The sequence below is a fragment of the Camelus bactrianus genome, chromosome 10 (genome assembly GCF_048773025.1).
Source record: "Camelus bactrianus isolate YW-2024 breed Bactrian camel chromosome 10, ASM4877302v1, whole genome shotgun sequence".
Lineage (NCBI taxonomy): Eukaryota > Metazoa > Chordata > Mammalia > Artiodactyla > Camelidae > Camelus > Camelus bactrianus.
Window position 1 is genome coordinate 51,577,375 of NC_133548.1, and position 26,438 is coordinate 51,603,812.

The 26,438-nt window shown below is 35.7% G+C and overlaps 1 protein-coding gene across 2 annotated transcripts in view; it reads right to left on the reverse strand.

Moving 5' to 3' along the window:
* Positions 1 to 26,438, reverse strand: part of INTS4 (integrator complex subunit 4) — a 79,582-nt gene that overhangs the window by 25,610 nt on the left and 27,534 nt on the right. For both annotated transcript variants that reach the window (XM_074372723.1, XM_074372724.1), the window contains 7 exons: positions 25,705 to 25,825; positions 20,702 to 20,773; positions 18,711 to 18,885; positions 13,969 to 14,174; positions 5,785 to 5,927; positions 3,387 to 3,502; positions 460 to 593 (listed from right to left, as the gene is read on the reverse strand). In XM_074372723.1, the coding sequence (XP_074228824.1) occupies positions 460 to 593; positions 3,387 to 3,502; positions 5,785 to 5,927; positions 13,969 to 14,174; positions 18,711 to 18,885; positions 20,702 to 20,773; positions 25,705 to 25,825 (967 nt within the window). The remainder of the gene's footprint in view (positions 1 to 459; positions 594 to 3,386; positions 3,503 to 5,784; positions 5,928 to 13,968; positions 14,175 to 18,710; positions 18,886 to 20,701; positions 20,774 to 25,704; positions 25,826 to 26,438) is intronic.

Below are 26,438 nucleotides of genomic sequence, written 5' to 3' on the forward strand. Positions count from 1 at the left end.
AATACAAATAAAGAGCTTAGAAAAGTACCTGTACACAGCATTCAGTAAGTGTTTGCTATTATTATCACTGTGGGTCATTAAAATCTTTTTTCTTTCTTTATCTCTAAGTCTTAAAAATAATCAAGATTTTATTATTTAAAAGTAAATTTGTTGAGAAATGTTTATGTAATTATTAAAATACAACACGATTTAATCCTTGATTTAAAATACATTTGTTCCTGATTCCTTCTTCTTGCTCAATGTAACAGAATCAATAACTAACAGACATTTAAAAAATGAATCTTATTAAGAGGTAAAGGCTACAGAAACAAAAGTACAAAACAATGGGAGACAGACCAAGAGAGAAAGAGGATAAATGTCTATTCAGAGAATAGATTGTCTGCTTTCTGCTATTTAACAGTCACAAAGGACCAAAAATCAAAATACCAAAAACAAGGACAAAAGATGTTTTCAACATACCCTCAAGGCAGGAACAAGATGAGAAAGACTGTCACGGAGGTAGGCATAGTGCCTGAAGGTATGATCTGAAAATAATGCAGGCATTGTTGGACAGGTTTTAGCAGCGTTGAAAATAAGAACCAAAACTGCAATGTCTGATGGATGAGTTAAGTAAACTTGGAGGTATAAAAGGCTAAGCTTGGCCAGAAACTGGTGGCTCTACTTCCCACCCCCCAAATTCCCATTAAATAACTACAATGTTCTAACAAAGAAATGCAAATTCAAAGAGATACATTACCCCACTCCAAATTACCCCAATTACTCCTCCAATTACCAAAGGAAGGTTTTTAAAATAATGCCTGCTGCTGAGAATATGAACAAATAGAAACTTTCCATATATTTCCTATTAAAGTATATACTGGCACAAGCCCTTTGGATAATAATTTGGTACTAAACAATTAGAGTCTTACGAATGTTGAGTAATTCCACATCTCAAACTCAAACAGTACAGAATCATTTATAATAGCAAATAATCAGAAACAACCTAAATGTCCAAAACCAGAATAATTATACCACTTGTGTTTCATCTACTTGGTGGAGTATTATACAATCATTAAAAATTATATTTATAAAGGATTTATACTGTATCATAAGCATTTGTTATAAGTGAAAAAAGCAGGCTCTAAAATACATAGAGGATATGATAGTATCTTTTTATCATCAAATATTTGTTGATGAAATAAACTATGTTAAAAAATAAAATAACAGCAAAATCCCAAATTCAAGCTTTTAAAAAGGAAGAAGGAAATACACCAAAATATTAACAGTCAATTACTTTGAGAGTAGAACTCTGGGTGTTAAATATGAAATTTCTTCTTTCTACTTTTGAAATTTTTCTTCCCATGTATATTAATTTTATAAGAGAGGAGAAATTAGAGATTAAAAGTAAACATACCTTCCTAGCATCCCTAGGACAGAGCCTGCTATTTGCCTATCCAATATCCATTGTTTCCTTTTTCCTTACCAGTAGTGAGACAGGAAGGGGGCAGGGCACAGCCATTCAAGGAATGCTACAGCAATTAACATCAAAATGGTGAAAAACTCAACCTCCAGTAGGCCTTCAGGCTCAAGATGGTAGGAGATTTGACTTCTAGTAGATCTCAAGCTTCATTATATGCTTATTGTAATATATTAGGATGGTGAATAACATGCCTACAGGCGACATGACAGTCTCAAGGCTAGCCACAAAAGGTCAAAGAGTAAGAAATGGCCAAACTCCTGGGAATTCCAGCCCGTTCCTCAGGCTAGTTAGACTGGTCCTTCCACTTTTTTGCATATGAAGCTACCAAGGCCCATAAAAATGGGCAACACTGCCCCTTACACCCCCCAACTCTGTCTATGGAGTGTCTACCTACTTTTACTCTAATCTGAGCACCCAATCCCCACACCTCATGGCCTTTCTCTTGCCTTTCGATGTATCTCTCTGAATAAATTTACCTTTACTCAACTTTGGCTCGCTCTTGAATTCTTTCCTGCACAAAGCCAAGGACCCACACTTGGCGGGGCACGTCCCAGGGGCTCAACTGAAGCCTAGGACATAGCCCTCCTCACGCCCCACATCTGTTTTTCCTGCATCAGTAGAATACTGACTTTATTCCAAATAAACTCTAAATTCCTGTCTATAAGCTGGACCCGACGACCAGAGCTCTAGCAACAATTTTGGACAACTGAACATGGCAGAACAGAAAAACAGAAGGAGCCTGGATCACCAAGGATAATGTGGAGTTGCTATACAAGCACCAGATTTCTTTCACGTTAGGAGAAAAAAGTTGTGAGTAATATTTAAGCTATATTTTGGGGCAATTTCTGTTACTCAGAGCCAAACACGTTTCTTAAATAACACAATCCTCTACCCAGAAAAATATCTTAATAGGCTTCAAAAAATGTTTATTTTATTTTATTTTAATGTGAAAGGGGCTTCAGATTTCAGAGCACTTTAATATGTTCTGTATGATCTGTATTAACACCAAGCCCACAACCACCCTTCTGATGAGCTGAATTCCAAATAACTATAGCAGTGCACCTTTAAAGGTAAGGTGGGGGATGTATCTTTCTTAGAGGTAAACAGAGTCAGACACTGGTTAGCACAACAATTACACTGATCTTTCAAAAACTTCTTCAAATGCACTGAGGAAATAAACAGAATTAAGAGAAAAATACAGTGGTCATCTTACAATAGCCAGTTATTTGGCTGATTCCTGTATCTCAATAAATATCCCCCAAAACCTCACCAAGGATCTGCAATAGTGAAAAGAACTATGGGAAAGTATGGATGTACTGATATAAATCTATTCCCATTACTGGAAAACAACCCAACTGCATGGCATGCTGCCCAAAGCTATCACAAACCCCCTCAACTTGTATCAGAGGCAGAGTAATCATGCAGCCTAGCTCAGCCCATCCCCTCCTTCAGGCTGCAGATCAAATTAAACATGAAATAAGAAAGACGGAAAAGTCCAAGGACTTTAAAACCAAAGATCTCTGGCTTTGAAGCCCAGATTTGCTACTTGGAGAGTTATTTAGCCTCTCTAAGCTTCATTTCCTCACCTGTAAACTAGGAATAATACCTTCTTCCAGGGTTGTTTGGAAGACTAGTGTAAAATGTTCATACATTTAAACAGTATGTGGAATATTGTAGGTGCTCAATAAATGGTTAAAAAAAGTAGTAGTAGTATTAAATGACAAAGCTGAATTGCTGTGAAAACAAGAATGAAAGCCGAGAATAATAACCACCAGGCTCCTTCAGGATATACTCTTAACTAAGAAAAATGAGAAGAAAAACAAAACACAAAACAAAAAAACCTTCAAACCACCCAAGTTGCACTGCAGAAAAAGATGCCGAAATTCCCTGCTAAGTCAGCAGGGTCTGTTCTAAGCAAAGAGGATACAAGCCGGATCATCCATGTCTGGTTCAGCAGTGTCAAAAAACGGATGGGTACTCAGGAGCTCCGGCACCAAGGGGAGCACCAGGGTTGGATGTCGACTTCCCAGAAACTTCAAACATCTGAAACAAACAAAATGAGGGCCCACTTTAGAAAGTTAATAAATGCTTTAAAAAGTACTGGGAACTGGAATCAGAAAACCTGATTCAGAATCACAAATTTACAACCATCTAATTTTTAAACCTCTACGACTTCAAATAAGTCATTTAGTTATTCTAGAATTCAGTTAATTCATCTAAAAAATTGGTTACTATGAAGATGAAAGAGCTAATGTGGCAGATATTACTACAGGTTGTTTAACTAACAACCATTTCCTCCAGCTTCCTTACCAAAAGAACCCTGATTTTTACTCTGGCATCAGGTAGGTAGGCAGCAAAGGGCTCAAAGAAGGCAGGCCCAGTCAAAGAGCTCAACCACACCTGGTCTAAACCCATCATGGCAATCCCATTCCCATTTTCCAGTGATTGGTTTGGAGGCAGTCAAGTAACCCAATTCTGGTCAATGGAACAAGAAAGAGGTCTGCTGGGGAGCATATGAGGAATGTTTTCCTAAGCAAATAAAAAGAGAAGTGCATGAGAGGAAATGCCCTCTTCTTTACATTTTAAGATAATGTCTTATGAGCCAGCCATCCTGCAACCATGAGGAGAAAGCCAAGAGAATTGCAGAGAAATCAACGCGTACTAACCCTGTTAAGCTGTTGAATGACCAATCCTGAAATCAACTTTCTGAGGTCTTATTGTGCAAAACATTAGACCTTATTGTTTAAGCCACTTTTAAGCAGATTTTCTGTTACTTATAGGCAAAGGCATTCTAACTGGGTGAAGTTCTAAAATTAGAAGAAACCTGATCTGCAACAGGAAATTTAATAACTGTGTGGCCTTAAGGGGATATATTTCCTACCCACAAAATAGGATTAAATATCATTACCTCACAGAGTTGCTATTACAGATGAAATGAGATACTGAATGAAAATTACTTAGCAAGGTATCTGTCATATAATAAGAACTCGATTAGCTATTAGTTAGCTATTATTAATTGGCTATTAGTTAACTATTATGACTACATGAAAGCCCTATATAAGCTATAAAGAACTACACATCTGCTGGTAATTCTGCATTTTTATTTTTTATTTGTTAAGTTTGGTTTAGAAGGTGTGCTAAATTGAAAAGAAATAAAAATCTTAATTTAATGTTCTCATTGAGTTTATAAATTCAGCTGAAGCAGAGATGACTAACACTATAAGTGAAATCAAATGAAAGATACTCTGCTACTTGTCAAAAGTAGAAGAGATCAGAGAAAGTTTCACAAAGGAGATGGGATTTCACCAAGGACTGGAGAATAGGTAGACCAGCAAAAGAGAAAACAAGCCCCATGAAAAAATTCACGGATATCTGAGGTATGAAAGGCATCATATTGAAAACACTTGACACTGTTAGGAAAGTAGTATACTTTTCCCCAGTCCTGTTTTTCCTTCTATGTAGAAAGAACTTAACTCACTCATTTTCTGATTTCTCTCAGGCCTTTTACTCACTGTGCCTCAGAAGACATTATAACCCCACATCCCAAATGACTGAGTGCCCCTTGAAGACAATAAATGTACCATGAATTGAGCTTAACTGGACTGAACAAACATGAAGAAATGGCAAAACAGAAAACCAGATATCAGAAATTTTACCTAGAGCAAGATTCTCCTCCTTTTTTAGTTTTAAATACATCTTCCAAATACCTGATCTGACCCATAGTTTTTCTTTTAGTAACAAATTACAAAAATAAACAAACCTTACATTTGGAGTTATCGCATCACATAAGATCATTTAAATATGTGGAACACAACACTACACACTTTATATTAAATGTATGCAAGTAGCTCTTCAAAAGCAATTCACGAACAGTTCTAAGTTTGACTCTAGTCAGTAAACCTAGAGGTAATCAGAGGAAAATATGATCACAATTTTCTATTTGAAGACCAAATACCCACCCTGCTTCTAATCTCTACAATGATGGAAATAGACAAAGGAGTGATTAACATTATATAGGAGAAAAAGGAAATCTAATCGACTCGTTTCTGTACCTGCAACACTTACTGCAGGGCTTGGTACACAGTAAGCACACAGCAGGCACATAATATTTGCTAAGTGGATGGACGGACAAACGAATAATATAAATGTGATATTCAACTTAGGAACCGAACTTTTGAGAGTCCAGTTAAGTTGAATCAAGTTTCTAAATTGAAGGCAAAATTGAGGGCCATACCCTCAATCTGTGATGATCCACTGAATAATGTCAATATTGTACATTTACATTATCAGACTCAGCAACTGAGCAAAAAAAAAAAAATCCTTACTTCCATATGGAGTCCCTATCAGTAGGGTACTTGGTTAAATTTTTCAGCAGCTCCACCAGTGCAAGATGAATCCCTTCTTTGGTTGAAACATTAGTACAGCATAAAAGTTCATGAAGAGCCTCTCTAATATCTCTGGATGAATCCTTAAAAAAAAAAAAGTAATAATAATAATAGCAGTCATTGTGGATTAGCTATAATGGTGGAATGTACAAGTTAAAATGAGAGTATAGGGTAATAAGAGTCTCAATTTTCAGAAAGAGGAGGGGCTGGTAGTTGAGAAGGCTTCACACAGGAGGTAAAATTTGAAATGATATTTAAGGAATTCATTCATTTGTTCATTCATTCATTTATACACTTAACATCTACCACTTATTAAACAGTCAGACATTTATCAGCATCTATTATGTACCAAGTGTTAGGGGTACAGTATTAATTAAAATCAAATCCTTGCTCTCAGGAGCTTCCTTCTAGTGAAAAGACAAAAATAAATAAGTATGTGAGCCAGATATGATAAGTTCTATGGAGAAACTATAAAGCAGGTTAAGGATAAGAGTGCTGGAACAGGTGGGCTATTTTACATGGGATTATAAAACAGAACAGCGAACATAAATGCCACAAAATGAAAGCATGCTGAAAAACAGCAGTGTGGCTACAGGAGAGAGTAGGTACCAGAGATGTCAGAGTGGCCCCTTCTCTCCCAACACCTTCTGCTCAACCTCACTAAAATGATTAGAAAGGCTCACCAACAACTTCTTAATGCTAAAGTAAATGGAAACGTATCAGTTTTACTCTTATTTGATATCTCCATAGCTTTTTTTTTTTTTGACAGTTCTTTAAAACTTATAACATAGACAATTTGAAGCACGTATAAAGGTAGAGATAATAAATCCCCCAATTTCAACAATTAACTCATTGCCAATCATTTTCATCTATACCTTTACCCACTCCTCTCAGATTATTCTGAAGCCAGAGATATTATAGCATTTTGTTGGTAAATATTTCCATAAATACGTCTTTTAAAAAGATTATTTTCTTAAAGTCCATAAAATCAATATCCTGCCTAAAATCTTAATAACTCCTTCATGTTAAGTATCTATTCCATACTCAAATTTCTGACTCAAAAAGTTTTTATTTGTTCTAATCAGGCTTCAACAACGTCCACATATTACAACTGGTATCTATCTTATCTTTCAATATGTAAAATTCCTTTACATCTCACTTATTTTTTTCCCCTTGTAATTTTTCCCCTGAATATCCTGCGATGGTAGTTTGATTTAGCAGCTTGATCAGATTCAGGTTCAAATTTTTTATAAGACCACTTCATAGGTGGTACTATGTACTTTCCTCAGGAACTGTATGATGTCATTTCTTTTTTGTGATATCGGGAACCACTGAAGGGTACTGCCTAGAACCAGCAATTCATTAAAGTAGCAAAAAAATGATAAACAAATTCTATCATTCCTCTTCACTTATTAACTGGAATATTTCTATAAAGAGAAACTTCTCCTTACCAACTAGTTGGTTGTCTTTAAGTTTCATTTGTATAAGAAAAGGAAAAATGATAAATGCTTAACTCCCTAATTTACCAGTTTTCAAAATACTTAGTTGATTACTAAGCACCTTCCAAAGGTGATTAATGCAGTTTTTTAATAATTATAAAATCATGAGTTTCAGCTTATTTGCAGCTGTAATCCTTAATGATGTGTTCCACCTTCAGCCAGTGAGAGTCTATTTAAGTTGCCTCCTAGGTCTTTTAGATATGATGATAGAGGTTTTTGATAGTTAACATTTGCTTTCTGTGTGACAAAGTGGTACAAGTTCATCTTGTTACAATTTCTGCACTAGACCCGGAATCAGACATTTCTCTTTGTAATTTGGGTTCCTTTTAGTGGGAAATGTGATCATCAAAGCATTTTTTAAAATCAGATTTACTGACATATAATTTACATTCTGTAAAATTCATCCTTTTTAATGCACACTTTCGTGAGTTTAACAAATAACATATAGTTATATAACCACCATCACAATCAAGATATAAAACACTTGTATCACCCAAACTTCTCTAGTGTCCCCTTGTGGTCTCCTCTTTACTTCAGCCTCTGGCCAACCACTGATGTATTTTCTGCTAGTTTTGTCTTTTCCAAAATGCTATCTAAATGAAATTAGAGCATGCTGCTTCTTGTTTCTGGCTACTCTCACTTAGCATAATGCCTCTGAGATTCATTCATATGATGTCATATATATCAGCAGTTCCTTCCTTTTGATGACTGAGTAGTATTCCACTGTATAGATGTACCACTTTAATTTATCCATTCACCAACTGAAGGGTTTTGTGTTGTTTCCAGTTTGGGACTATTACAGATAAAGCTACAGTAAACATTTGCATAGTGGTCTTCGTTTTCAGTTCTCTTCAGTAAATACTCCAGAGTGGGACTATGGGGTTATATGGTAAGTGTATGTTTAATTTTATAAGAAACTGTCACAGTGGTTTCCCAAGGGATTCTGCCATTTTGCACTCCCATCAGCAATGTATGAAAGTGCTAGCTGCTCCCCATCCTCACAGCACTTGATATCGTCAAGGTTTCTTTTGTTTGTTCTTTACCCATTCTAATAGGTATGCTGTCATAATATCCCACTGTGGTTTTAATTTGCATCCCCCTAATGATTAATGATGTTAAGCACTGTTTTCACATGCTTGTTTATTATTTGCCACTTTTTATCTTTTTTGCCTAAGTGTCTATTCAAATCTTTCACTCATTTTTTTAATTGGGTGGTTTGCTTTCTTATTACTGAATTTTGAGAATTCTTTACATATTTTTTATCAGATGTGTATTTTACGAATATTTTCTCCCAGGCTATAGTATGTCTTTTCAAACCCACCCCCCCCACCTTTTTTTTTTTTTACTTAGAAAACAGAAATTTATTTTCTGAGTTCTGAAGGCTCAAAGTCCAAAATCAAGATACAAGCAGAGATGGTTCCTTCTGACGGCTGTGATGGAGAATCTATTCTACGCCTCTCCTAGTTTCTGATAACCTTGCATTCCTTAGCTTGTAGATGGCATTCTCTCTGTGTCTTCATAATGTCTTTCCTCTAGTTGTATTTCTGTGTTCAGAACACCCTTTTTGGGTATGGTTTATATATCAAAGGCATTATATGTGTTTGATTTGGTCCCATTATCTCTTTATTGTGATAAAATATACATAACATAAAATTTACTATTTTAAGTAAATACACATTTTAAGCGTATAGTTCTATGGCATTAAGTACTTTCACACTGTTGTGTTATTTTTATATTTTTTAAAAGTGTCTTTTTGAAGAATGTTTTAATATCGATGAAGTTCAGTTTATCTAGTTATTTCTTTTATAGATTAAGTTTTTAGTGTCATATTTAAGAAATCTTTGTCTAAGTCAAGGTCATAAATATTTCTCCTAAAAGTTTTACAGTTTTAAGTTTTACTTACATGAAAAAAATCAAACTAAAAATTTTTAAACACACATCCATATTCACATAACAAAATCAAAGAATTACAGGACTCACCTTGGTTGAAGACATGCCTCCTTTATTCTCCAGGCATTCTCTTTTATCCTGCAATTCTCTCATTTCTTTACCCTATATACAATTAGCAGGGCCAACTTCTTAATAAAAGCATCTGACAATGTCATTCCCTGTTTAGGAATCTCATTTGGTTTCCCACCACCTCTAGGATAAAGCTCAGGCTCCTCAGCATGACACACAGGCCTTTTACATTTGGTTCCCTACTCACTTCTCCTGTTTCACCTCCCACCCCTTCTCCCTCAGAGCCACATGAACTTCTCAATGTTCCCTGTCCATGCGGTGCCATTTCACACTTCCCCAGCTTTTAACTGTGGTCATATGCTATCGCTCTGGTGAAAATGGCATTCCTTACCTTACTTTTGATACTATCCTGTAATTACTGGTTTATATTGCCACTTTCTCTATAAAACTGAGCAGCTTGGAGGCAAGAACTAGCACTGTCCACTTTGATACCCTCAGGACCTACCTGGCTCAGCAAAAAAATTAGTAAATGTTTCTTGAATGACTTTTTGAGATACTACAGGTTCATTTCCAGACCACCATGATAAAGTGAATATCATAATACAGGAATTCATGAGTTTTTTAGTTTCCCAATGCATAGAAGAGTCATGTTTACACTATACTGTAGTTTATTAAGTGTGCAATACCATTATGTCTAAACAAACAATATATGTACCTTAATTAACAAATACTTTATCACTAAAAATGCTAATCATCACCTGAATCTTCAGCAAGTCATAATCTTCTTGCAATAATAACATCAAAGATCACTGATCACAGATTACCATTACAAATATAATAATAATGAAAAAGTTTCAAGTATTGTGAAGATTACCATAATGTAACACCGAGACAGGAAGTGAACAAATGCTACTGGCAAAAAGGCACCAATAAACTTGCTCCATGCAGTGTTGCCAAAAACCTTCAGTTTGTAAAAAACACAACATCTTCAACACACAATAAGATGAGGTGTATCTGTATAATGAACTACTACTATATGAATGCTTTCTATGGTGCTACATGAATTCTCACTTAATTCTTATAAGAAACATATGAATATGTGAAATTATCCTCACTTTAGAGATGAGAAAACCAAGAACTAGAAAGATTAAATAATTTGCCCAAAGTTCCAAGGAGGATAAAACACTGCGAAAATCTTTTAATAGCTTTTAGTTTCTCTTCCCTTAATATGGCTTTCAAGGCTCTGCATGAGCTGGTCCCACCCACCCCTGCAGCCTAATTTCATTTCATGCACTAGCTCTGTCACTGCCAGGCCCTCTTTTGGTCCCTCAACTGTGCCATGTTTCCACTCAACACAGTTTTTCTACACTTCGTGCTCCTCTGCCTGAAACATCCTCACATCTCACACTCCCAACTCTTCCTGCCAACTCAGTGCCTTACTCCTTCTTTATAGCTCAGCTTCAGAAGCCTGTTCTGACTGCTGTACCCCTCAACTCCTAAAGACCAAGTGCCTCTATGATACACCCTTATGGGACCTAACTTCTTTCTGTCATGAAAGCTAACATTACATCTTCACTTGTGTCTTATTTGTCTGTCTCCCTCATACCTAAATTGTAAGGTCCATAAAAGCAGAGCCATGGTAAATAAATATAAAAACAAACAAACAAAGGGAAAAGGGGATTAAGGAGAAGGGCTGACAGGTTAATTCAGATCTGTCTGGCTCTGTATGTTGCAGAGTTAGGTAAGACATAATGCTTCCTATATGAACAAACCTCCACCACTAATAGGAGGTAGTGTTATCAATGTACTGGAGAAACAATTTTCAAAGTAATAAGAAAACAATTTTGACTTGTGTGTTTCTTAAGAACTTCCCAGTTATATGGCTGATCTGTGTAGACTTGTTTTAGGAAATGTTTACTAAACATCCTCTATGCGTAAGTCACCACCTTAAACCCTGAAAGGAATACAATACAGAGTACAACATGGTCACTCTCCTTTAGGAGCTTACAATCTCATCAGGGAGATAAGACAAATATACTAAATCTGTCACAAATGGTAAAATATGAAAACTACAGTAAGAGACACACGGGCTTGGTACGCAACAATTATATCTTAAATGAAGCAATGAGGGAAAAAGTCAATTTACCTGAACTGAATTTCAAGAAAACTTCAAGGATGAGATATGTTGAAAGAGGGGCAAATTGTTTTATCCTTCTGTATAGAATCCTCCAATGCTAGGTATCCCATAATACTTAGAATAAAATCCAAACATCTTACCATAGCCTTAAGGCACTCCACCTGCCCCGACCCACCTCTCAGGCCTCATCTCATACCACCTTCCTACTTTCTATGTTCCACCTCTACTGGCCTTTTTACTCCCTGTACCGGAAACACGCCAAAGCTCACTGAGCCTTTCTACCAGCTGTTGCCTCTATCTGAAGGTCTTTCCTCCTACCTTCACATGGCTGGCTCTTTTTTGTCATTTAAGACTCAGCACAAACATTGTCTCCTCAGAAAGGCTTTTACTAATCATTTAATTTACAGTGAAATTCCCATTCCTCTATCACTGTTTAACTTCTGCATAAGACATCACTCTCTGAAATCATTTTGTTTGTTTACTCTCTCTGTAGAATATACGTCCCATGAGAACAAGGAACCTGTTTTTGATACCATGACACCTCTAGTACATAGACAGTGCTTGCTGAATTCAGCTAGTAGCTCAACATAACAAGAAAAAGAAGGGAAGGGAAAGGGAGGGGAGGGAGGGAAGGAAGGAAAGGAGGGGCAAATTAAAGCTGGACGAGTCAGCTAGCTAGATTTCAAAGCGGTGAGGTACAGTGACACAATAAATATAAGAAGCAGTGAACAACTGCTTAGGTGGAAGAACAGAAAATGAATTTATATAAATCTAAGCTTAGTGGAGAGAACTCCAAGTCAAGGAGTTTAGACCTAAACAAATTCTGTGAGTTTATACAAAAGTGCTTATGAATCAGCATACCTGTGGCCCTATGAACAATTCAGTACATCAATTATAGCTTGGACATAGCTCAGCTACTTAACGTTTACGGAGCATCTACTTGTGCCTGACACTACAAAGCACTGGGAATTAAAGAACAAAAAGCCAAGACCCTGGCCCCTTGAGAAGTTCACGGTTTTGTGGAATAAAGAATTTAATAAACAACACGTATTGATAAATGCTATACTAATGTACACAGGGTGTTACAGAAATACAGAGGAGTGCTATTTAGCCCACTCAGCGGTGCAGTCAGTTAAGGAAGGCCTCCTGGATATATTACCTAATACAGACACTAGGAATAAGTGGAAGTCAACTACGTGAAAAGGGGCAGTTTTGCAGGCAGAGGGGGAAAAATTACAGTGAAGGCAAAATGGTGAAGAAAAGCAGGATGATTAGGGGAGTGAGTACAGCATAAAGTTCTAGGTGAGGAATGATGGAAAAGAAAGCTAAAAAAAGAAAGGAGAGGCTAGGTTATAGAGACCAACCATAGAGAACAATATGTGAAATGCAAACTTATCTTCTTAGGAAAAAATATTTGAAAAATTATAAATAAAGATTTATAATTCAAGAAAGATCTTAAAAGATGTGCTAAGCAATTGAGAGAATCAAGAATTAAGAACTCTGAAATCAAAGCACCTAATGTAGTTTCTTAAGTGTGTAGTAAAAATCCATAACAAGTATTAATATGTAAACATCAAATTGCTATCCCTTTCGCAATATTGAAAAAAACAAAACAAAAGGGGGGGGAGGGACCAAAGGCCAAATTTCATTTATTAATATTTCAAAAACCTTCAGTACTCACAAATAAAATCCAGACACTTCAGAAAAATAATTCAAGAACCACACAGAACTTGGCTTTACAGCCTGGAAGGCAAATTTGTTTTCATAACCTGGCAAAGACACTTATTACCTGTATGAACTCAAACAAATTACTTTTTTTCTGTGTAAAACTCCAGGGTTGAACAAATTGATCCCTAAGATCCCTTCCTGCTGTAATATCCTATGACTCACTAGAAGAATTAAGGAATTAAATTAAATCACAGGCTGAAAAGAATTCTTCACTAGTTAGCCCCTGCCTTATCTATAGCCACTTCCCTTTCCTCTTCCATCTCTCAACTGTAAGTTGTATTACAATGAATTCCTCCCAATTTCTTGAATATATCATATTCAGTTTTACCTCTGGATCCTTAGACATTGCTCCCTCTGTTTTGTACCCTTCCACCTGACCGTCAATGCCACTCCTTCCTAAGAAAATGCCTCATGCACCTGAATCTAATATAATGTTGTAAGTCAACTATACTCTCATCATTAAAAAAAAAAGATAAGAAAAAAAAAAGGGAAATGTTTCATTCAGTCCTACTTCTCCAAGAGTCCACTATAGCATTCCTTCTTTCTTCTCTATCTCCCCAACCATACCTCAGATAATTCAGGTTAGATACTCTCTGTACTCCCAGGGCATCCTGTCCTTTCCTGATCGTGGCAATACTAAGCTTTATTCAAATTTCCTGTTTAACAGTCAGTCTCCTCCATCTTGGGGGAGTTGTATGATGGGAGGGTAGAACTAGGCTTCCTGTACACTATTTTATTATCAGTACCTGGTGGTACTCAGTATGTGTTGATGAAGAAATGAGTAACAAACTGATCACTCACCTCTAACACAGCAAGGACAGTGTCAAGCTGATCCTCTCGAAGAGTGATATTGTTAGAGATTTTTCTCATCGTGTGTATGGACTGCAGACGTACTTCCTCAATTTCATCATTAAACATGTCAACCAAGAAGTCAAGGCACTTCTCAGCAAAAGAGGGTGAAGACTGGGCCAGCATGCAGAGAGCCTCTACAGCAGCAATGCGGACCTCTGAAGAAAAGGAGACAAGTAAAACTGAACATCAGGTTAAGACTCATGGGAAAAATTCAGGGATGATTTCTTCTCACTAACGTTTGTCTTTCCCTCTCTCCTCCTCTTACCTACAAACTCTCTGGGAGATCTCCTTCATGCCTGCAGATTGCACAATCATCTTCACATGGACTTACAAACAAGGGCTTTGGTATCACAGGGATGAAGGTTAAGATCCTGACTCCACAGACATGTGATCAAGTCACATGCCTATCTCCATTAATAGAATTTCTTGAAAACTATGTTGTCTTATTTATCTCAGTATTCCAGCCATAGTAAAGTACTGTTTTAAAATGCAGCTTGTAAATATTAGTATTATTATTAAGATTAAAATAGGCTTAATATCATTATTCTTATTTTAGAGATAAGATTCAGCAAAGTGAAGAAACTTTCCTCAAAGTGAGTGAGAGCAGAGATAAGTACTCAGGTCTGCTAATTCTAGGCTAGAATTAAAGGTTAAGGGTGTCTGCTGTGGAATGATAGAGGTCTCACAATGAATTGTGAAAAGTAATCCATCCAATAACTTGGAGGGTGATCTTGTATAAGTAACTTAACTTTCTAGTACCTTAATTTTCTCACCTATTAAATGGAGATCATACCCATTTTCTTACATAGTTAGGAGGAATAAATGGCATAGTGTAGGTAAAGCACATTGCACACTGCCTGGCATATGTTGAAAGCTCAATAAATATTAGCTATGATATAGGTATGGGTCTTGTAAGCACCTTGGAAACAGAGGCATGTCCTCTACCTCCTGCATGTGCAGAACATGTAACAGTAAAGACACTGAATCCAGGAAGCCCTTCATTCATTCACTAACTATGTTTCCTGAATGTGCACGACATGCCCGGCCCTGTGCTAAGTGTTGGGATACAGAGATGAGAGATGGGTAAGCTACAGACAATGCTCACAAGCCTTCCACACATGCTTGTTTTGTTCCAGTAGTTCCCACATGGTTCTGCAACAAAATGTACAGTTTAAAAAAAAAAAGAAAAGAAAGGAAAAACATTCAAATTGGGGTTAAAACTCATAAATATAGCTTGCTTTTAAGAAAGGTTTTATAGACACTTTAAAAGCAGAGTTAGTACATTAAAGGGAGACAACTCAGATTATTCTTAGTAGTTATGAATTCCTCCATTTCACCAGAATGGAAGAATTTGCTCTACCTCACAGTAATATAATTTAAATATGAAATTGCTAATAATTACAAAGCCAGCCAGAGATGGACCCGAATGTGTTAACTGGATCTTCTTCCTAGGGCTTTATCCATTACACAGCACTAACTCACGTGTAACTCTTCCAAGTCTATCAAGGGAATTAGAGAAACTTCTGATTAGCACAAGATAATCAGTATGACCTGTGCTGATGCAATTCCAAGCAGAGGCAAAGAAACTTGGTATTTTACTGTGCAGGTACAGCCTGGCTACAGGTAGACAAATTAACAATTTCTACTGGACTTTTTGGAATGCTGCAATCAGATCCTAGTTTTGCCACTTATTGGCTTTATCCTTAGCACTGAAGATAGACAGATGAACAAGAACAAGCCTGTCTCTCAGCAACTAGACTAGAACAGTTAATTGCATGACATAGTGATGAATGGTACAATGAAAAAGCACAGGGAATACTAGAAAATGCAGAAGCAGCACATAGCCCACTCAACAGGATCAGAGGCAGCTCTGCAGAACAAGTGACCCCAAAAATAATACCTGAAGGAGTTGTTAGGCCAAAATAAAAAGGCCTCTCTAGGCAGAGAAACAAAATGTAAAGCCCCAGAAGGGAGGGAGAACACAGGACAAGAGGAGTAAAATTATGTGTGATACTACATTAGAGTCTATAGCCAATAAAATAAGGCTCCATTTCACTTTCAGCAAATGTGTCCCTAAACCCCTGATTTACCCAGAATTATGTGACTGATTAAATTAGAAAGCTGCCATACCTGATGCTGGTTATGATTTACTCACTTTCTAAAGTTAAGTTCCTTTAATTAAACTCCAGTAACAAACTAAAACCTGTAGAATTAAACCACATAAACATTAACGCCAATGAAATTCAATTGTAGAAACTAAACAAAGCAAAACTGCTAATAAAAACAAAATAAAATAGGTTCCAGTTACTTGTTTTAGAATAAAGTGAGTTTTAATAACTGGACTTCCTTATTATCTAATACTATTTATAGTTTTAATTCATGTATCAAGTTTATAGAGAACAAAAAAGCAGAGGTAGCTCTAATTTCTACATATACAGAAAATCTTACAGCAAATTGGATAGAGTTACCCAATTCTTACATTTACTACTAGAAAACTGTCTTTCAAAAGTAATTCTCATGCCCTTCTAAGAAGTTCTATTCTAAGGTGTCATTTTTTTATAGGAATTTTAAGGACCTGAGTTCTAATCCTCTGACATAAATTTACTATAAAATTTGGACAATCAAAATTATCTCCCCAGGTCTGTTATCCTCCGTGAAAATGAAAAGGTTGGAAAGGTTGTCAAAGCATTGACAGTCTGTGATCTAAGTGAGATAGATAGCATCATGTTGTGGAGATCATAAAAGCTTTGCAAGGACTTCTATCACTAGCTAAAATGGAGTAACAAGGGCCAGGTTTATCTTTCTGTCAGAAACAAGTAAAGACAGAGACAAAATACATGAAACAAAAATACTCAACACACTACACATCAAGCAATAAAAGGTAGTGATCCCTGAGCAACAGGAAATAAATGAGATAGGCTCTATGATTATATAAGTTTATTGTGTGTAGAGTTTCCAGGTTGCAGGTCTCCCTGAGTTGAGAAGACAGAGCTGGGGGCCTAGAAAGGCCAACATGGCTAGAGTTCACAGGGCAAAGTACCAGAAAGAAGAGAAGTGCACAGAGAGAGCAAGCTTGGAAGATCTGCAGGGGGTCCTCCTCAAGTTTTTAGCTAAGCTCTGATCTGTAGAGAAATTACCCAAGGTCTGAGAAAGGACCCCTCAACAAGATTTGGGGGAATAATCTCTAAAGCTCACACATGGTCTACCATAGTTGTTTCAGCAGTGGAGAAAAATAATCCCTAGCCTAATGTGCCACCTAACAAAGCTTAAAAATAAAATGTGAACTAACTGTATCCTAGAACAAAGCTCAAGAACATTTATAGGAATATAACAATGCTCATCACTCAAGGAAGTAAAATTCACAGTTCTGGCATCCTATCAAAAATGACCAGGCATGCATAAAAGCAGGAAAGCAGAACTCATAATGAAGAGGAAAATCTATCAATCAAAACCAAGAAATCACATAAATAAAAGAGCCAGAAGACCAGGACATTAGGACTGTTATTAGGACTGCTGACAAAACTAGAGAAAAGATGAAGCATATTAAGCAGAGACATGGAAGATACTAAACAAACCAAAATTCTAATCAAACTTCTAGGAACGAAAACTACAATGTCTGAGATGAAAAATACACTGGATGGGATTACCATCAAATGAGACACTGCAGAAGAAAAGAAAAAGATTAGAGAACTCCAAGGCAAAGCAATAATTATTATTCAAAATGAAACAAAGAGAAAAAAAAGACTAGTAACCAAAAGAAAAAAAAAAAAGAGTGGAGCACCTGTGAGCTGTCAGACAACCTCAGCAGCCTGATTTATGTGTAATTGTAATATCCAAAGGAGCATGGGGCCAGAAAAATATTTAAAGAAATAGTGGCCAAAGATTTTCCAAATTTGATGAAAACTATAAGCCTATAGCTTCAAGAAGCTCAACAAACTCCAAGTATAAGAAATATGAAGAAAATTACCCAAAGACATGTTATAATTAAAGCACTTAAAATCAGTGATAAAGAGAAAATCTTAAAAGCAGCTAGAGAAAAAGACATATCATGCACAGAAGAATAAAGATTTTAAATGATAGCAGACTTCTCAACAGAAAAATGTAAACTGGAAAACTGTGGAACAAAACCTTTAAAGAAAAAAACAACAAGAAAAGATTAATCTAGAATTTGATTCCCAGTGAAAATATCTTTCAAAAATGAAGGTTAAAGAAAGTCTTTATTAGTCATACAAATGCTTTAAAAGTCAGACTAATCTGGATTTACATCTTGCATCTGTCTCTCATTAGATGGATGACTAATAACAAGGTATTACTGTTATCAGTATCAATAATATCAATTTTTACTACCACTTATTAAGTGCTTACCATAAGTGGGTCACCTACTATGACAGTGTTCCATGTACACATAATCCCATTTAATTCTCACAATACAAAAACATTATTAACCTTGTTTTACAGAAATGCTAGAATTAGAACCTAAATTGACTAAACTCAAAGTCTATATGCTCTTTACCCTGTATCATACCACATGAGCCTCAGCCTTTTCTGTTCATAAAATTAAAATAATAGTAGGTACATTACAGACTATGAAGATCAAACGAGACAATGTGTGTATATCACCCAGTACAACACCAGACACATAGCAGTCACTCAGTAAATGGGCACTGATATTATCACTCAGCCATACTTACCATACATCTCATCTTCCAATCCATGAACAAAGGCTCCGCAAGCTCCTGACTCTATCAAGTTCACAGCCCCCGTATCTATTTCTTCCTTGGGAGCATCATCTCCCCACTTCCTGCCACTGGAAAACTCCCCTGAACTGTAAAGTTCCTTGGCGCGCTCATGTGCAGTGCGTTTCCTCTGTGAAAGACAACAAATACCATTTGCTGAAGGTTCAGAGGGAGCAGTTAAGTTTCACTCCAAGAACATGAGAAGGCAGAAATAAGACTGCTGAGAGTCATATTAAAAATAAATAAATAAAAACCTCAATAGGTCAGAGCAGAGAAATGCAAACTCAACTTAAAGTAAGACCAAGGTTCTCGGGTCTATCATAGCTGATAGTAACCGTGTAAAAGATGGTAACTTTATTAAAGATAGCACAAAAATGTTATCAGACAGGTAGTTACGTTTGCCATGGCAACACAGCAAAGGGAGAATCACAGAGATAAATAATGGCAATGTCCCTCCAAGCACCATCCTGGGTAGACAACATATTGGCCCTAGAAAAAAACTGTTTTCAGTCCCATAGAAGTAAGTCTCTAAGTGACAACACTGAGCTCACTATTTGAGGAACACTGCTCACCAAGCAACGTTCCAGTAAACTCACTTTCTGCACAGACTACCTAAAGGAGAATATACTAGTCATCTCAAGTAAATATTGAGTTCCCTTGACAGTTAACAGTTCCCTTCATAAATGAATAAACTGGCATTCCGCTTTAGACATTAGCCTCTATGAACCTTCCTGGTGTGACTCCACTTCCTCATGACTGATCATCTCAAAGGCACTGATGAAATACAGCACCTGAGTTTACAAGGACATGGGTCAGATCAGACCCAGTAGTAAAGTTTGTACCTTGCAATGTGTCTTAGAAACCCTTGCATTACCTATCCCTCACCATTCACTATAAGCGTGTCATTCTTCACACTTCCACCCCAGTATACACAAAGAACACAAGCAATCACCAGCCTCAAATAGCGGCAATGGCCTTCAAGAAAGCAATATGGCAATGTTTCATGATGCACAGATAGCAACTCCTCAACCATTCTTAAGAATTTATCTTATGGAATAACTCAAAAGAAGAAAAGATCTAATATCCATGAAGATGATACATTTGATGTCATTTATAATGGTGGAAAAATTAAGGAGAATCTAAATGTATAATAAAGGGCTAAAAAATGATGGCACACCTACTTAACAGAATATTATGCTATCAGTAAAAATGGTTAAGTATGAACTTAACAATATGAAAAAAAAGCATATGATGTAGCGGTAAATGTAAAAAGTGTAAACTACAAAATTATCTGTATATAATGATTCAATGTTTAAAACATGCATAGGAAAAAGAGCTGGAGAGAAATATACCAAAATGATGAAAGTCACTGTGTTAGAGTAATGGGAATACGGGTGAACTGTTTCCCTTTTTGTCTACTTATCAAAGATTCTGTGACTCTTTATTAAAACTTTTATAATTTAAAATTAAGGTACTGACAATGAATGTTCCTATCACATTCTCAGACTCATATATGTTCCCCACAACTATGTCAGAGAACTATCACAGTCAAAGCTTAAGGGCATTCTGTAAGAGGCATTTTGTTACTGTTCAGAGAAAGGATTTACTCACTCCTCCATGGGAACTGCTATTGAAAAGGAGTCCTAAGATGTCATACAACCTCACAAAATAAGACCAAACCTTTATAGTTTCTAACAAATAGAATGTTAATCTTGCCTCTTCTTGTAAAACACAACCTATGCAAAGTATTTCACTGTAATAACTTAAAATTTAATGAAGTAACTTGCAATTTGATTCAAGTTACTAAGATTTTAAATTAAAATAAAATCTAGTCACCCTACATTAACTTAACAAATTCATGGGCTGTAAAATTAAATCAACACGACTTGGCATACAGCAACATTGATTTTGGTTACAGAAACCCAGTTTAAACAAATTTAAGTTACCCTCAGATCTGACATCAGCTTCTTGTCAAGTGTCTGCTCCAAGAAATGAGAACTGACTTGCTCCATAGAGCCCTACAAAAAGAAACAATCCAGAGCAAATTAAACAACTTTTAAGACCTGAGGATCATCTTAAAATTCATAGTTTTAAGCCAACTGAGTTACATAAAGATAACATTATTCTTGATAATAAAGATGCCCATGGCTTCCGAATCATGAGGAAAATAATAAAAACATTAGTAGCAGTAGCTAGCACCTAAATAGAGCTTACTATGTGTCGTGCATTGTTCTGAGTGTCTTACACATATATTAACTCATTTAACCCTCACTATAATCCTACAAAGTAAATACTATTATTAGTCCCATTTCATTTAAGGGGAAAAGAAGACACACAAAAAAAGCAACAATTCATTCAAGGTGACAAAGAGTGTAAATTATAGAGCTGGGCTATACCAAGGCTTCAGAATCCTCTGCCTTAACACTACTGTCCTCTGTCTCTCTATTCCTTTTCATTTTAATCTTTCTATTCTTTGTCTATTCATTCAATAAAACAAGTATTTATTTAGCAACCCTTCAATTATATGCCTACCGTTACCAGGAACAGAAATACAAAAAAATAGACATCAATTCTATACCCAACAGTCTCACAGACTAGTGAGAGAAACTGACAATTAAAGAGACAACTGCATTATGGTATGAAATTTTGTAATACACATTTATAAAGGCTGCTATGGGAACTTACAGAAAAGTAGTATGGGGTGGAAGCAGCGAGAGGTATATCTGGGGAACTGGAGATCACAATGACAAATGCATAAATACAGAATGTTACGTGGGAAACATCAAGTGGTTCTATGAATGAAACACAGGATGGGGATACCAAAAATGAGGCAAGACAGATAGGCAGAGATCAGATCATAAAGAACTTTGTTTGCTATGGTAAGGGGTTTGCCTATGAATAACAACTAGATAATCGCTATTAAATATTTAATGAGCTCAACAATGTATAAAATATTTGTATTTTAAAAATTTATTCCCCCCAATAACCCTATGAAGAATGCAAATTATCCTCTTTTTTTGGATGAGAAATTGAGGCTGAGAGATTTGATAACTTGCTCATTTCAAATAAGGGAGAAACAGTCAGATTTACACCTCACAAACATCATTGTGACAGCAATGTGGCTAATGGACCAGAAGGAATCAAAATGAAGGAGAGAACAGTTAAGAGACTGAAGCAGGTCCCAGACATTCTTATGGAATATACTAGAAACCTGAAGCCTCTACTTCCCAAGTTTATACAGGCTCAGACTTTTTCTTCCATCACATATTCCAGAGAAAATTTCATGTTCTTTGGTAATATTCTTACCCAAGTTAACATCTTTCTTACAATTCTAGGAGAGTAATTGTACTGTTCTACCTTAAGTAGTTTCAAAACCACTTTTTCTTATCTCTACACAGTACAGTTTGTTACATATGGTCTGAGCCAATATCAAATGTAACATTCATTTTTTAATGCAAAACATCGATTTTATGAATAAGAAGTATATATTTTTAACAGGCACTTCTTTTTTCTACAAAGAACGAAAGTTTTAATGACTTCACAGTAAGTTACTCTAACCCAGTCTTAATGTCCTCCTCCCATGCCTTGAGGTGACACTCTCCCAGGACAGTAGCAAAGGAGGGGTACTATTCAAATCCCAGCCTCAAAAAAATTACATATAATTATTTGTAACATGTTTACAGTGTTACATAGAAATAGCTGAAGCTTTCCATTTTAAATCTGCAAATACCAAAAACCATATAGCATAGTAATCCACTTGAAAAACAGTGAGATCTGAAGTAGTACAGGCCCAGTGGAAATAGAGAAGGGATAGAGTCAAGGTATGTCAAGAAGGCAGTCTTGATAAGAGTTGATGACTCAGTGGATATGGGACACAGAGAAAATTCTCAAATGTCTCTGGGTTCATGACAGAGTAAACGATGGCACAGGAGGGACAGATATGGACCAAAAAGATAATGAGTTCATCATAAAGTACATCTCATCAATCAGAAAAACACCTACATTCTTGTTTACTTTAACCAAGACAAACATATTCAGGTAAGATCTCTCCAACTGTACTACTACCACTACTTAACAATCTATGTTTATAATACTAAGAAAACTGATATTTAATAAACAAGTGCATCAAACCTGCTCTTAGAGCAAAAACTGCTCAATTAGTATAACAATGTAAGTCTATGTAATCTTTGTCTATTCCAATTTTAAGGCTCCTAGCCTCTATCCAATTACATGATAAAAAGAGAAGCAGACAAAAAAAAAAAAAAGATGGATTATTCTGTGAGACATAAAACTGCCACTGACTAGGACATCTTCATTTACCCTGGGAAAGACTAGTCTTGGGCAGACTTACAGATATAAAACCTACAATCTAACTGTCTGAAAATGTTATAATTTTTAAGGCCAAAGACTTATGGGGGCTTACAAGTAAGGTTTAACTCTTTTTGAATAAGATAAATAACTTAACATCTTAAAAAGAAATCACTGAACTAAGGACTCTATTCCAGACAGGCTGCGAATCACCATAATTAATTTCAAAGTAGTAACTGTATTCTAAATAGTCCAATGGAACTATGTTCTTAAAGTCAAGTTTCTTTGCCCCATTAGGGAAGTTATAGATAACCAAAAACCAATCTTTTACATGGTTTTGAATTTTCTGATATAGCTCATATCTGAAATTTTTCATCCTGCTATAAGCCAAGGAGAATGGGGACTATTCATTTTTTGTACTAGACTGAAGTCTAAAGCTTTATCATTTCAAGTTCTTGAAAACCTGGCTTCTGCTTTCCTCTCGAGCTTTATCTTGTCACACATCACCCACACTGAGCATTATCTCCCACACCAGTAAGTACTAAATTGCTTGTAGTTTAATATGACAGTATAGTTTACTTTGATGTTAGTATGCATGGTAGTATATGCCTATATCTCTGCTCATATTTTCTCCTTCCCTACCTCTTTACCTACCTAACCCATTTTCAAAATCAGCTAAGAAATCACTTCTTACATGAAGTCTTCTGTGGCTATGTTTTGCACTCTTTCCTAGGAGTACCAGGTATTGTAACTGACTGCCTATGTCAAACTACCTGACTATCAACTCTTTTGAAGACACAGACTATACTCAGGGTTTGTTGACTTGATGAACATGTGGTCAAAAGACCATATGCAGTTCACCTGATCATAGGTCTGTCTCCTGAAGAGTTGGAGCAGGGGAGTTCACCTCAGCTTACACAAAGGAACTAGTAAACCAGCAGGATCTTAACCACACAACCACAGCTCCCAGTGTATAACTGGACCTTCACCAGGAAGGAATTCTACATGGGTTTTAGATTATGAAGTGTCATTTACCATCTTTGGCAAATGACACCACTTTTTCTAAACCTTAGTTTTATTATTTATAAGATGAATAATATAATACCTACCTCAAGAAGTTTAAATGAATTAAAAATTATTCACAAAAAGTGAGTATGTATATGAGTGTATATATGTAGGCATACATACATGTGTGCCTGGGTATAAGGAAGTGGGTGTGTATGCATGTATGACTAAAAGTTCCTGGCTTAGCAGGCTAGGAACTCTATAAACAGTTAACAAGTATTATTACTAGCAAGATCAGATTATTAATTACTTTTGAAATATATACATAATAATTTATATAATTTGGAGTTGTTTGGATTTGAAATCACTGAAATTACAAAACAAAGCACTTGACTCAAGACAGAGTCATCTAAGTAAAAACCCTTTCAATTCACCACTGTAATTCATTATTCATATAGCTTTACATAAATCACTATTACATTCTATGGGGTACAAAATTGAAAAATTTGAATGACTCTGCCTTAAGGACTACTTTTCTAAACTGCCTACTCAGATGACAATATATTATTGAATTATTCCTCTAAGACATCCCCTCACACACATATACATACACAGCACACTGCAGATGCTCAGTACATGTTGAATAAAAGAATTTGATGAATGATTGGATTGTTCTGAATTTTAAAATATCCACAAACCAAAACAAAGCTTTAAAATGTGAATTCAAAAAAAAAAAATCACTAATAACTGGCTTGTTTTACTCTGTATTTTATTATGGGCAAGCAATATAATTTATAGGCAGGAAACAGAATCTCCTATTTTCTTGCTGTGACATTAATACAAATTTTTATAGACACTTGTATGTATTTATATATTATAGCCACCCACCACCTTGCACAGTGTAGTACTTTACAATTTATACACATTTCCATAGACAGACTCTCATTTGAGCATCATGACAATCCCATGAGGTAAACATGAGATATTATAATCCATTTAACAGATAAGGAAAGGAAACTAAGACTAAGTGACATGTCCAATATAACACAGCTATAAAATAAGGCTGAGTATTAGGCCAACACTCCTTCTATAAAACAGTTCTATCTCTGAAAAGTTAAAAATTTTTTACAAATGTACTATAAGTCCCCAAAAGCAAAACACTAGGAAAGGACCAGGCTAAAAGTAGGGGAATTAGGTTCTGAATCTCATTTTACAACTTCCTATCTGTGTAAGTTAAATAATTAACTTCTCAGAGCCTCAGTTTTCTCACCTGGAAAATGGGAATAACAGCATCTACTTTGCTGGGTTACAATAAGAGTAAATGAAATAATAAAAGTGGTCTCATAGGAAAGTATCTAGGCCATAAAAGGTGCTTAGCAATGGTAACAATTATTTTTATTATTATTTTCCTTTTTCTCTAGACTTTGGCTGTCTAATATACTAACAGGATTAAACAGGATTATTTTTTAAATTCTTTCTAGTTCTAAAAAGACTACTTCTCCACAGGAAAGTGAGCCATTTCTATCTTAAGAAATACTAGGGTTTCTAAAAGTGAGTTACACCTGTCCCTACCTAGTCTCTCAAAATGTTTGTACAAATGTAACAGGCAATGAGTTCATTAAAGAAACTAACTTACCAACAGCTTTGCAGCTTGAACACGAACTACCCAGGAGCCATCACTAACCATGTGACAAATTTTTCCAAAAGCATCATCAACTAAGCGAATTTCTTCATTAGAAGAAGGGATTGGGACAATGCTAAATTAAAAGAAAAGGAAGCACAAATGACAAAACATGAACCTAAAGCTGTAGGTTCAATACACTAAGAATGACCAAAGAAACTGGCACAAAGAGAAATGACGGTTGAATTATTCAAATCCTAGAATGATGAAATACATTTCATACTAAACAAATCACTCTGGAATTTATTTATTTTTAGTTGAACTGCAAATTTGTGTCTTAAATAAAATTGTTTAATGCCAAAGATTCAAAAGATAACAAAAACTAACTACCACAGAGTATTTTATAGCCTTAAGTTTATTCTCTTCTATAATTGCTTTGCTGCCAATACAGTAAATCTTAGAATAAACCAATATAAAACATACTTGCAAATATGGTCCTAAAAGAAGAGACAATTAGTCTTTTTTTGGGGGGGTGTCTATAGGTTTATTAACTCATTCTGGTTTTTCAATTTCAGAAGGTAGTTTAATGAAGAGGAAAAAATACTTTATCTTCTCTATAAAAGTAGTTCTTCTATAAAATAGAAAAAATAGTATCTGTCTCTTCACCTCAAAGAATCAATGTGAAAATAAATTATTTAATTATTGTGAAAATATTTTTAACCAGGAAAACAATACATAAGGGATCATTA